The 14,769-nt window shown below is 35.8% G+C and overlaps 1 protein-coding gene across 4 annotated transcripts in view; it reads right to left on the minus strand.

Moving 5' to 3' along the window:
* The window catches only part of MRC1 (mannose receptor C-type 1), a 117,736-nt gene that overhangs the window by 13,256 nt on the left and 89,711 nt on the right, over positions 1-14,769 (minus strand). For all 4 annotated transcript variants that reach the window (XM_064591998.1, XM_064591997.1, XM_064591999.1 and 1 more), the window contains 3 exons: positions 12,882-13,114; positions 10,595-10,760; positions 9,500-9,649 (listed from right to left, as the gene is read on the minus strand). In XM_064591998.1, the coding sequence (XP_064448068.1) occupies positions 9,500-9,649; positions 10,595-10,760; positions 12,882-13,114 (549 nt within the window). The remainder of the gene's footprint in view (positions 1-9,499; positions 9,650-10,594; positions 10,761-12,881; positions 13,115-14,769) is intronic.

Below are 14,769 nucleotides of genomic sequence, written 5' to 3' on the forward strand. Positions count from 1 at the left end.
CCCTCTCTCACCTTCACCCATTTTGCCCAACCTTCTACCTCCCTCCCTCTGGCAACCATCAGTTTGTTCTCTGTATTTAGAGTTCTGATTCTGCTTTTTGAAATGTTTTTGTTGTTGTTGTTGTTGTTGTTGTTGTTTTAATTTTTTATTTATTTGCGAGAGAGAGAGAGAATGAGAGACAGAGAGCATGAGAGGGAGGAGGGTCAGAAGCAGACTCCCTGCTGAGCAGGAAGCCTGATGTGGGACTCGATCCCGGGACTCCAGGATCATGACCTGAGCCGAAGGCAGTCGCTTAACCAACTGAGCCACCCAGGCGCCCTGATTCTGCTTTTTGTTTGTTTATTATTTTTTTTTAGATTCCATCTGTGAGTGGAATCATATGGTATTTGTTTGACTTATTTCACTTGGCAAAATACCCTCTAGGTCCATCCGTGCTGTTTTAAAAAAAGCAGAGTCTCATCCTTTTTTTATGGCTGTGTAATATTCCATTGTGTGTGTGTGTGTGTGTGTGTGTGTGTACATACTACATTGTCCTTATCCACTTGTCTATTGATAGACACTTAGATTGCTTCTGTGTCTTGGCTATTATAAATAATGCCGCAGTAAACATAGGGGTGCATATATCTTTTTGAGGTAGTGTTTTTGTTTTCTCTGGGTAATACCCAATAGTGGAATTATTGGATGATATGATAGTTCTATTTTTAATTTTTTGAGGAATTGCCATACCGTTTTCCACAGTGGCTGCACCAATTTTCATGCCCACCAACAGTCTGTGAGGGTTCCTTTTTCTCCGCATCCTCACCAACACTTGTTATTTCTTTTCTTTTTGATTTTAGCCATTCTGACAGGTGTGAGATGATACCTCATTGTGGCTTTGATTTCTATTTCCCTAATGATTAATGATGTTGAGCATCTTTTCATATGTCTGTTGGCCATCTGGATGTCTTCTTTGGAAAAATGTCTATTCAAGTCATCACAGAGTATGTCTTAACAAGGTTATGGTTCAGGAGATAGCATAGATTGAAGGATGGGTTAGAGGAGAAAATATGTATGATATGTAATTAACATGTCAAATGAGGGGAAGATTTGTTTTAGGTGGAGCAACTAAAGGGGAGCATGGAGAAAATAGAATTTAAGATATTAAGAAGCATAGGATTTCAAGTGGAAAGAATAGAAAATAATTCCAAGAAGAGAAGGAATGAGAGAGGAGACAGAGAGGGAAGCATAGAGCTTCTTCAAGAACATGGCACATATGGGGTGGTTGGGTGATAGACATTGGGGAGGGTATGTGCTATGGTGAGTGTTGTGAATTGTCTTAGACTGTTGAATCACAGACCTGTACCTCTGAAACAAATAATACATTATATGTTAAAAGAAGAAGAAGAAGAAGAAGAAGAAGAAGAAGAAGAAGAAGAAGAAGAGGAAGAAGATAGCAGGAGGGGAAGAATGAAGGCGGTGGAAATCGGAGGGGGAGACGAACCATGAGAGACTATGGACTCTGAAAAACAAACTGAGGGTTCTAGAGGGGAGGGTGGTAGGGGGATGGGTTAGCCAGGTGATGGGTATTAAAGAGGGCATGTACTGCATGGAGCACGCAAACAATGAATCATGGAACACTACATCAAAAACTCATGATGTAATGTATGGTGTTTAACATAACATAAAAAAAAAAGAACATGGCACACAGATACATGGATTCCTCCATATTTGGTTTATGATGATAGGATATAGACAAATGATGGATAGATAGATCTATCTACTGGGAGGAACTTAGAGTGTTAATAGATGGCTCAGTTTGGCTGGAATACTCTGGTCAACAGGTGAAAAAAAGATTTGGGTTAGGCCTTTCTGCAGATGGAAAGAGATTGGTATTTAAGGTAGTGATAAAGAACACTTAGTTTCTTCAGGCAGCAGGATTAATTATTAATCCTGCTGTTAGGTATAGGACTGTACAAAGTAAAAAGAGAGGAAAACTGAAAGACTGGTTAGATTACTATAGCATCAACATCTCACATTACATTAAGGTTGATTCAGTGTCAGCATTAGAGTTTATAGTAAATATCTATAGCTTTATAAGAATAACAACTAATATATTTTAAGCACTTTATGCCAGACATTTCACATTGTGCTTTACAAGTGTGGTCTCACTAGAAATTTACAACCACCTTCTTAAATGAGCACTACCATTACCTCACTTTATAGATAAAGACCCAAAAGTACAGAGGGTAATTTGTCAAGATCCAGTGATGGGCTGAGTCATAGCATGATCCAGGCGTTCTGAATCTCAAAACCCTACACTTACCCATATGCCTGCATCCCATGTTACTGGGTCCTGGATGATCCCCTTGATGATTGTTTTTATTGCATGATTACATATTCCACCATTTAACAGATTTCAAAGATAATAACCATTTCAAAATATTTGTGACATGTTTTGATAAATGAGAATCATTCATCTTATTTATAGGAAAACATAGTCACCTAAAGTTGAAAACAAAGTTTCTCCATATTCATTGCAAGTTTTTAAAAAAAACACTTAGCAACATGAAGAGGAAAAATATTTTTTAATTAAAAAATTCCAAAGCAGACTTTGGTGACACCATAAGGAATGGCAGAATAACTATCCATGAAAATCCTGTCCTCTACAAAAGCAGTAAGAACACTGACAAATTTCAGAACCCTAAAAATTAATCAACAGGTTGTAACAATCCAGGAAGTATTTATTTAAAAAATAGTCAGTCTTTGGATGAAGAGTGAGCTTCATGGTTTTTTGACTTGTTCTAATTTCATTGCCTTATCCTCAGCTTTCGGTTTACCTTAAAAACAAACAGCACCCAAATCACAGTGAAAACCAGCAGCCTAGAAGCCACCAGAATAGTCGGAATGGTGTTGGAGCTCTTTCAAAGTCCCAATTCAATGAATTTCCATTATTTTATCTCTCTGAGAGTTCAGTGGAAAGTCTCACTTGCAAAGCTTGGCTTTATTTGTCCTAATTCAGAACTCAACTGTGTCAATAGCCTTCTTTCTGAGGGCATTTTTCAAAAACTTTCAGTGGCAATTGTCTAACATCATAGATGCCTGAGGTAGGGATAACAGGTGAGGAAAAGAGGATAACAAAGAAAAAAAGCTTAAAAGGAAAAATGGGAATAAGTGGTCCATAGTGAGCTCCAAAAACCTTCAATTCATTCTTGGGAATCTAGAAGGCCACAGACAGGCACTGGGGCATGTACACACCCGGGACCACATGCATGCTTATGAAAAATCTGAGGGACTCTTAAGCTCTCACCCCTGGCTGACCTTGAGGGTCTGCACAAACAGGAAGCGAGGACCAAGGCAGAGTTTTAAACTACTTGAATGAATGTGGAAGGCAGTATCTTCAGGCAGAGTCCCTCAGGAAAACCTGGGAGACTTATTGGTTCTAGGCATTTAAGGAAATCTGTTCCCAATCATTAGCTGACCACTAAGCTAGCAGTGACTGCAGTGACCACACATGAAAAAGAATACAAGCTTTACAGAATTAGTGAAGGAAAATCACTAAACCAGAAAAAAACAACAAACAGCAACAATGGCATACTCTGTGGAATGGAAAGAATCTCATTTCCAGAGTTGCCCATCATATTATTTAAAATGTCCAGTTTTCAACAAAAAATTACAGAAAATGCAAAAAACAAGAAAGTATGGCCCATACCAAGAAACGAAACAGTCAACACCAACTGTTCCTGAGAAAGCCACACCTTCGATTTACCAAAGACCAAATCAGCTATGTTAAAGAAATAAAGGAAAACATGTATAAAGAATGAAAAAGAAGTATGTAATGTCTCACCAAATAGAGAATATTAAGAGAGAGATAGAAATTATTTCTTAAAATTCTGGAGTTGAAAATTACAATAATTGAAAGGAAAAATTTACTAGAGCAGCCTAAGAGCTGATATGATTAAGCAAAAGAAATAACCAAAAAAAAAAAAAAAAAAAAAAAACCCCATGAAAACAGGTAAATTGAAATTATCCAGTCTGAATAATGGGGGGGGGGGGAATTTACAGAGCCTCAGAGATTTGTGGGATATTATCAAGTGTATCAAAATATACATAATGGGTATCTGAGAAGGAAAAGACAGAGAAGCAAAAAGAATACTTGAAGAAATAATAGCCAAAAATTCTGAAATTTGATGAAAAACATTAATGTATACATCTAGGAAACTCCACATCTATCCAAGCTCCAAGTAAGATAATTGCAAGGAAATTCACATCGCAAACTGTCAAAAGATAGAGATTCTTAAAATCAACAAGAGAGGTAACTCATCATGTACAAGAGATCCTCAAAAAAACTAACACTGATTTCTCAACAGAAAACATGGAGGCCAGAGGGCAGTGCACAAGATACTAAAAAAGGTTGGAAAAAAAATGATTGTTGACCAACAACTTTCTATCCAGCAAAACTATCCTTCAAAAGTGAGGGAAATTTTAAGACATTCTAGATAAACAAAAATGGAGAGAAATTGTCACAAGCAGATTTACTCTATAAAAATTCTAAAGAGAGTTCTTAAGGCTAAAATGAGAGGATACTTGACAGAAACTCAAATCCACAGGAAGATATAAGAAGCACTAATAAAGGTACCTACCTAAGTAAAAATAAAAGACAGTATTAATTTATTTTTTGTTTATAACTCATTTTTAAAACATGATTTAAAGATTAACTACATAAAGTTAATAATTACAAGTCTGTACTGGTGGGCATACAATATATAAAATGTGTTTGTATGACAATAACACACAAAGGACTGTGGAGGGAATAGAGTTGTATAAGTGCAAAAGTTTCATATACCTTTAAAATTAAATTCATATTAATCTGAACTAGATTATTTCATATTAAAATGGCAATTATCAACCCCAGGGCAACCACTAAGAAAATAAAGTATACCTAGTAAATAAATAACAAGGAAATTAAAATGTACACTAGAGATTATCTATTTAACATGAAAGAAAGTAGAAATGGAGAAATAGAGGAATGAAAAGACACAAGACATACAGAAAATAAATAAAATGGCAGATAAAAATCCTACCTTATCAATAATTACATTACATGTAAATGGATTAACCACTCCAATCAAAAAACAGATTGGCAGAATAAATTTAAAAATTAAAATAAGTAAATAAAAATAAAATTTAAAAATATCTAACTATATGCCATCTATAAAATACACACTTGAGATTCAAAGACACAAAAAGATTGAAAGTAAGAGCACGGAAAGAGATATACCATGCAAATAGTAACTTAAAAAAAAGTTGAAGTAGCTATACTGATATTGGACAAAATAAACTTTTAAACAAAAATTGTTGCTAGAGACAAATAAGGACATTTATAATGATTCAAGTTTCAACTCATTAAGAAGATATAACAATTATAGACATATATATGTAATATACATACATATATGTATGTATATATACATATACACATATACGTATGTAATATACATATATGTATATATTACATATATGTCTATAATTGTTATAGATATGTTATATATATAGATGTTATAGATATGTTATATATATACCTGTTATATATATAGATATGTTATATATTGATATCTATATAAGGATAGGTTATATATATCTGTTATAAATAGGTTATATATATATACACATATACCATGTATATACCTTATATATATGTACCTTACACCATATATATACACCTTACACCATATATATATATGTATACATATACATATATATATATATATATATACACACACACACACACCCCCCTTACAATAAAGTTCCCAAATAAATGAACCAAAAACAGGCAAAGAGACTTCACTTGACTCAGAATTTAAAGCCAAAACTAATAGCAAGGGACTAAGACGGCAAAATAGGAGGTTCCTGAAACTCCCTCTTTCATAGACACACCAATGAACAGCTACACATGGAGCAACTACCTCAGAGAAACCCAGAAACAAGCTGAGTTACTCTGACATGTAGGGTGACTGAGAATATCTCTACTTCTAAAGGAGTAGGAAAGGCTGAGACATACTTTCTCAAGAAACCCTATCTCCAGTAGACCACCACACAATCAGGAGGGAATACCCAACTCCCAGCTTTTCCCTGAAGAGAGAAGGGTTTGGACCATACCTCTAGCACTCCAAGTTTTAGGGCTCCCACCTAAGGGACAGGCCACCAAACCACCTCACTCTGAAAACCAATGGGGTTTGCAGCCAAAAGACCCATAGGACTACAGAAAACAAAGCAATAGTTCTTAATGGGCATGTGAGAATTCACTATAGCTATCCCCCCAGGACTCAGCTAAGAGGAAACAGGAAAAATGCCCATTTTTTCAGCCTTTTCTTGGAGAGGGACTGACTGCATACTTTACAACCCACTGCCCTGTGGTCCAGCTGCTAATTTACATGCATCTACGAGCAAGGTGTGATTTTCCACGGAGCCTGGGGTACCTGGGGGGGTACTTCCACCACCTTTTTTTCCCTGGCTTGCCACAATGACAAAAGCAGGTCACCAATATTTCCCTGGAAGGAGCATGTACACACACCTGGCTTATATACTTTCCTAGCTGCCACTTGAGGGTCCAGCTTCTAATCAGCCTGCATTTATATGCTGACTGTGATTTTCTCCTTTGGAACATCATAGGGCCCTTGCACACCCTCAACTACTGGGAGCCACTAAAAAACAAAGATGGCAGCTTAGACCATCACAAAGGTTTGAGAGACAAACAGGAGGTTGGGTTGGGTTAATTGATGAGGTTCATCTCCTACATGACACCAGACTTTCAAAACTGGGAGAGGTGTTTGTTTTATCCAGTGTGCAGAAACCAACACAGAGAGTCCAGGAAAATGAAGAAAAGGAGAAATATGTTGCAAACAAAAGAACAAGATAAATCTCCGAACAGATCTTAATGAAACAGAGATGACGATTTATCTGACAGAGTTAAAAATAACAGTTATAAAGATGCTCATTTAGGTCAAGAAAGCAATGTGCAAACAAAGTGAAAATTTCAACATGCAGAGAGAAAGAATCAAAAAGTACCAAACAGAAACCACAGGGCTAAAGAATAACTGAACTGAAACATACAAGAGTGGGTGGGATTCAATCGCAGACCAGATAAAGTGGAAGCAAGAAACAATGGCCTCCAAGAAGGGCCAGTCAAATATACCCAGAAGAGCAAAAAGAAGAAAACAGGTGGCAAGTTCCTTGTCATTGTTCTTGGGGATAATTTTTTTTTTTTTTTGTATTTGACACCAAAAGCAAAAGCAACAAAAACAAAAATAAATAAATGGAACTGCAACAAACTAAAAAGCTTCTGCACAACCAAGGAAACCATCAACAAAATGAAAAGGCAGTATTTGCAAACTGCATATCCTAATAAAGGTTTAAGATCTAAAATGTACAAGGAACTTACACAATTCAATAGCAAAAAAACAAATGACCCAATTTAAAAATAGGCAAATAGACCTAAATAGACATTTTTTTCCCAAAGAAGACTTAAAAATGGCTAACAGTTACATGAAAAATTCTCAACATCACTAATCATCAAGAAAATACAAATCAAAACCACGATGAGATGAGGCATCACTTCACACCTGTTAGACTGGCTATTACCAAAAAGACAAGATAAATCCCAGCAAGAATGTAGAGAGAAGAGACCCCTTGTACACTATTGGTGGGAATCTAAACTGATACAGCCCCTATGAAAAACAGCATGAAGGTTCCTCAAGAAATTAAAGAGAACTATCATATGATCCAGCAGTCCCACTTCTGGGTATATATATCCAAAGGTGATGAAATCACTTCTCAAAGATATCTCTCTACTTCCATGTTCACTGCAGCATTATTCACAAGAGCCAAGGTACAAAAACAACCTAAGTGTCCATCAACAGATGGATGCATAAAGAAAATGTAGTGTGTATATATATATTTGTGACATATATATTTATTTATTTGTGACAACACTGACTAACCATACCATTCTAAGGAAACAAGCCAGACAGAGACAGATGAACTCTCCATGGTATCACTTATATGTAAAATTAAAAAAAGAGAGAGAGAAAGAATGCAGGTTGCCAGGGACTGTGGGGTAGGGGGGAGGGAGATGCTGGTGAAAGGGTACAATGTTTAAGTTATAAGATGAATAAGGTTTTAGGATCAAATGGATAACATGGTGACTATAGCTGATAATGCTATATTTAAAATTGAGATTTGCCCAGAGAGTAGAACTTAAGTGTTCTCATCAGAAAAGAATAAAAAAGGGTATATATGTGATATGATGGATGTGTTAATTAACTTGATGGTGAGAATCCCTTCACAATCAAATTATCACAGTGTACACTTTAAATGTCTTATAATTTTATTTATCCATTATACCTCAATAGAACTGAAGGGGGAAAAAGCCTAAAAGTAAAAAGAAAAGGTCAAAACTCAAGGTTGACTTTTGAATGAATTTGAAGGAAATGAGAATATAGCTCTTGTATATATATCACTGTTGGATAGAGAACACTGACTTAGGGCTGCCTGGGTGGCTCAGTTGGTTAAGTGACTACTTTCGGCTCAGGTCATGATCCCAGGGTCCTGGGATTGAGCCCTGCATCAGGCTCCCTGCTCCACGGGAAGCCTCCTTCTCCCTCTCCCACTCCCCCTGCTTGCGTTCCCTTTCTTGCTTGTCTCTCTGTCAAATAAATAAATAAAATCTTAAAAAAAAAAACACTGACTTAGAAGACAATCAAAATGTAGTAAAAGAGGGTGCCTGGGTGGCTCAGTTGGTTAAGCGACTGCCTTCGGCTCAGGTCATGATCCTGGAGTCCTGGGATCGAGTCCCGCATCGGGCTCCCTGCTCGGCAGGGAGTCTGCTTCTCCCTCTGACCTTCCTCCCTCTCATGCTCTCTGTCTCTCATTCTCTCTCTCTCAAATAAATAAATAAAATCTTTAAAAAAAAATGTAGTAAAAGAATAATTCAGTAATTTTTTAAGTGGGATTTAATTAAGTGGATTTTTAAATGCATTCTGAAAAATTAACTAACATTTTTATTTTGAGAGGAAAATTATCCATCTATGTCGTGTCTATTTGAGTTTTGTCTTGTTTTTCTTCATAGAAAAGATAACCTGAGCTAAATGCTTTTCTATTAACGGTAAAGCAAAATGGCCCCTGGGCACTGTGGAACCCAAGCTAATAGTGAGAAGAGGGGAACACAACACTTTGGACAACTGAGAATGACAATCCTAACCATTTCGAAGATTAGGGCAGAAAGTCAGAAAGACTTGTTCCACAAATGATTACTTTCTACTGTAATTCTTGAAAATTTTGAGGCTACAGTGTTATCAATTACACTGGGGGGGGACATGATGTTGCCCATTCTATTACAATATAAATTATGGAGAAAAATAAGTATCTTTACATTCCATATGATTTTAATGTACAGTGTTATTAGTATCATGGTAGTCCAGAATAGATGATGATGGGATTTCCTTACAGTAAAGGTGGCACTTACCCATTCGGAGGCATTCTAGAGAGGCTTGACCCCAGTTTCTTGTGTATGAAGACTCGATATAGTAGCAGTGACCATGGAAAGGAATCCATGCTGTGTGTTCTGACTCTGGGCATCTGCCGGGCAGCTGTGGGGGTTCAGTGGCAGGGATTTCTGTTAATAAAAAGACATTTAAAATAAAATAAAACCTGAAGTTTCTGCAATATGATATAGTAGCAGCTAAGGAAAATTTTATCGCAATCATTATTTTTAAGAAGTTCTGATGGATCATTTGGATCTGCCATTTTTGTTATTGGGTGTTCTTTGTACTTTATCTTTTTGTTGTCATTTTAAATATATTTCAATAGACTGTATTCTGGTAGATTAGAAATCAATCACAGTCATACTGAAGAAGGCAGATCTATAAATACTTATAAAGATGTTAGGTCCCTTAAAAAGATCACCTAAAAACAATTTGCAAAGGAAGCCCCCTTCAAGACACTCTTTTCTGAAATCCTAACCCCTATTAATGCTTGTTAGCTATGACTGATGTCTATGATAGAACTAAATGGGACAGTTAAAACTCTAGGACTGTATCCCTGTCCCCTTCTAGGAATATAGTCTAGGAAAGCTAAAACCATAATATCACTGATTCTGATTAATCTATATGCATTCTGATAAAAATTATTTTGATACAGATGTGCTGTTGATACAAAAGGTAATCATAATTTCCTGACAAATCTGACATCAGAGATGCAGAGGATAATCTCAATAATAAAAATTCAAAAATCTAAAAAATGCAAATAAACTCTAGCACTGAAGAAAATTTTCTATCTCCATTATTGGATGGAGATAGAATTGGATTATTTAGATTATTTGGATCTATTTTATTTGGATCTATATATATTTGTTTGGATCTATATATATTTGTTATTATTTGGATCTATATATATTTGTTTATTACCAAGTCAGTCTTTTGTTCAGCGAAAGGATATGTTTTATTATCTTATTCTTAAGACCTCCAAGACATGTTACTGTTTAATAATACCAGTAGTGGTATGTATTGGCTAATTGAGAAAATTTCAAATCCCTTGATTGTCTTTTTTTGTATTCAATTACCATCTGATCTTTTGCAGAGAAAATAAAAACTTTCATTGCAAGATGCTGTCTTCCAGTAGCCATCAGGATCCAGATAAACACATGCTGATTTCAGTCTGGGCTCATCGGCAGCCCAGTTAGTGTACCTCATCCTCCATTTGTCAGTCCAAGCATACTCATTATTGGTCTGCAAGGACAAAAGCAACCATTAACATGGAGTCTTGTCTCATTTAGAAAACACCAAAAGAACCTAGTGAGGAGTAAAAGTATATTTAAGACTGTGATTTGACAAACGATCTTCAACATTTGGGAACAAAAAGGACATTTTATAAATCATTTCTACCAACTTAAATTCAGGAAATGTCACCTTTCTTTAAGAGAGACTCTTGGAGTTCCCCATAACTACATCCTTGAAAGGTAATTTGAAAAACACAGACTTAAAGAAACCTATGTCTTATTCTATGAAACTTTTCTTCACAGGTTTTCAGTGTAAAATACAAATTTTGTCTTCAGAACAAATATAATATGTATTATATTATCACTGAAATGATAATAAAAATTAAGTTTTCATTGAACTTATAGACCTTGGAGAGAAACACTAATCTCTTCTGATCTTCTCATTGTTTAGCTTTTGAAAAAGTGCACATGCAAATGACAGGTGAGGTCAGCTGGACAGGTGACAGGAGACTAGGTGGCTTGCTTTCCAGTAAGGTGGTCTTTCAACAAATCATGATAGTAATTTTTACACAGCTGATTTTTTAATCAATTTGCACACTTACTTTCTTATTACATTTAGTAGAATGAATTTATGATCACATAAAAATTAATTAATAACATCAAAAATATTACTTATCAATAATATCCTTTAACAGCCTAAGAGAGATTTTACAAGTAATGCTTAAAAAACATGATACATAGTATTAACGAGATAAATGAATTTCAAAATAGTTCAAATAGTCCCCATTTTAACTGCATTATTTAACTTACCTAGCCAATTACAAAAGATTTAATGACAAATTCAAAAGCATGTGCTATCCCAAGTTAGGATTTTGTAGTATTCTACCACGTTTAATCGCATAATGCTTACACAGTCATTAATTCCACAAATATAAGAAAGATAATACTACTGTTTTAATTACATATGTTGGTATAGTGGAAAAGCTACTTAATCTTTCCAAAAATAAATAAAAGCCTCTTTTAAACTCATGAGAGAATTGTGACCATGTCTACAAGAAGAAAATGAGTGAACTATCAAGCAAATTAATCACTAAAAATAGAGTCAATATAGACATAAAAATGTCTTGCCTAAGTTTAATCACAGAAATCATTGTGGAACCACTTACTTTTAAATGTTCACTTCCTTACTCAGGAATTACTCTGTGCATGAAGTGTACCTTTTGACCTCTGTAGCACAACATTAGAAGCTCAATCAAATCTGACACCAAACTACTTTCCAGTTCTATCTCCTTCTGCCTTTTTCTCTCTTAGTGGTACTCCTTCTTTATGTTCCACCATCCCAGATGACATCTATAAAGCCCGCTTTCTCTGAGAAGCTTTCTCGACCTTCTTCCCTGACTCAACCCATCTCTTTTCTCTCCTCTTGTTAGCACTTTTATATACCTCTCTTTGACATTTTCAATCTTGTCTCTTAGTTACTTGCAGATATCTCTATTTCTTCTATTAGGAAGTTTGCTGGCTGGCTAGGTAAATAGATGGAGGATAGATGGATCACAGGGCATCAGAGAAGACTCATTACAGGTATATTTTGGCAACTTCATCACCACTCTTAGTTCTGTGCCCCCCACCCCAATTCTCTGCCAACCTGCCTTTTTCTTTTATGGAACACAGAGAATTGACTGCAGTGAAATTCTTCACACAACTTTAGGACTGATCACTCTAGAATGGCTTGCCACAAAAAAGTAAAAAGTTCCTCATGACCCAAGAACCATGTCCCTGATCTGTTTTCTTAATTCCGATGGCACAGTTGTAATTGGGACACTAGAGAGGAGTAAATTAATAAATAAAAATGTTTAGATGCAGAATCTAATTTTAATATTCAAAAGCAATATTAAAGTTAATATAAGCTATATAAATCTTAGTTTGATTTCTGACTCATATCACTAGCTTGTTAGATCCTTGAAGGCATTGGATCCTTGCAAGATTGGATCTAGTTCACCTTCACATCGTTCACATTGCCCAGCACAGTGTCTTACATATAACAAACGCCCAACAGAATGAACAGAAAGAGAATCATGTTTAATCACAATGTATCAATCATGTCAAGTCACACATATTTCCAGCATCTTACCAAGTTACTGTTCAGGGCGATCCACACAGGTTCATTAAATTTTTGCATTTGCATCCATGCAAATGCATTACTATAGGGATCTAGAATGCTAGCAATAAGGGAACTGTGAAGCTTGCAATACTTCTCTGCTTCATTCCACTCTAACTTTAATTTCATGAGTGAATAGTTACTTTCACCATATTTAATAAAGCCATCTGTTGGAATTGTTGTTGGAGGATTAGGCAAGGAAGAGTCTGGAACAAAAAGATTAATTTTCATTAGCATTCTCAATAAACATACTTTGAGTGTTAATGGTACACTTTACTACCATATCTCATACATTACAAAAATAATCAGAATAGCATAAATCTAAACCATCGGGTGCTAAAAATATTTTCATCAGTCATTTCACACCAAAAAACAAAGCTCTGTTTTTTAATCAGTATGGCTGGTTGAATGAAATAATTTCCAAACTGTATTTAGACCATTAATATAGATATGTAATCAAGTTTCTAAACTAAAAAAAACCCAAAAACCAAAAAATGAAAAGAAAAAAAAAACCAAAAGCCTTGCAAATTCAATGAGATCTAGTATCTGAACAAAAGAAATGACACAGTTTAATCCCATCAACTAAAGAATATCTATCATTCTGTCATTACTAATCTTTATTTTACCACCTCGGTCATATTTCAAGGTCACCAACAGTCTTCCTCCCCCTCCTTCATCTGTTGTACCCTCTCCATGAATTTGCATCTCTTTGTATCTATTTGACTCTACTGTTAACTCACCTTCGAGAGCCTGCTTTAAGTTTTGGCATGAAGCCAGACACCAGTCCTGGGTTCATTTAACCCTTATCCTGGGATCAGGCTTTTCTCCTACTAATGATTGCCTACGCCTTTCAGCCAGGCCTCCCATATCTTGATCAAACTGACTCAGGGGCTGGAGCCTAAGACAGAGTCACTCTGGCTTTCTGAACTTCTTTCCTCAGTGTTCCAGTATGAGTTTCTAGTGACTGTTGTAGGCCCACCCATCCTTTGTGCTACTTACTGTCAACACCCCAAAAAAGAGTTTCTTTCTGTGTCCCTTAACGGATGTCCTAAAGTGAGAAGTTAGCAAATGACAGGCAGAGGGTGAAATCTGGCCTGTTGTCTGTTTTTGTAGCCAATGAGCCCAGAATGTCTTTTAAATGGCTGACCAAAAAAAAAAAAAAAAAAAAAAAATCAAATAATAATACTTTGTGACATGTAAACATTGTATGAAATTCAAATTTGTGTCCATAAATAAAATTTTATTGGAACACAGCCACGTTCACTTGTTTACGTGTTGTCTATGACTGCCTAGTATCATGTCAGAGTTGAGTAGTTGCAACAGAGAATGTGTATTTACAGCCTAAAATACCTACAACGTGTCTCTCTACAGAAAAAAATTGCCAACTCCTATCTAGGGTTCTAGATGTCCTTGCTTACCAATTTTGTCTTGGTTAATTCTCAGACGTGTTCCACTATATACTGACCTAATCTACCATCTGCCTTGTTCTGTCACTATCCCAATGCCAAACATGCTTTTGATTACGCCTAGTATGGTAATGACTTTATTTCAGCAAGGGCAGCTTCCCCTTTCTTCTACTGTTGCTGCCACCTTGTGTTGGTAGAAGAATATCATTAAACCAAGAGACCCAGACCAGCACCCTTCACATGGTACGGCCTGTAGAGACTGAATAGTCTTACCATTTCCCAACTTGGGGAGGTTTGGGTTTGTCTCAATACCTGTGGGAAATTTGGCGACCACTAAAAGTGGCAAATGAGGCTTGAGGTAAAGCTTAAAAAAAAGTTTCATGGAAGGCTATATGCAATTAGGAAACAGCTCATCTGTCCGACTGGTTTGTTTATTAAAACATTCATAAAACAAT

The sequence above is a fragment of the Mirounga angustirostris genome, unplaced genomic scaffold, assembly GCF_029215605.1.
Source record: "Mirounga angustirostris isolate CCGP_5_RB_7025 unplaced genomic scaffold, mMirAng1.0.hap1 SCAF_5, whole genome shotgun sequence".
In the NCBI taxonomy this organism is placed as follows: Eukaryota; Metazoa; Chordata; class Mammalia; order Carnivora; family Phocidae; genus Mirounga; species Mirounga angustirostris.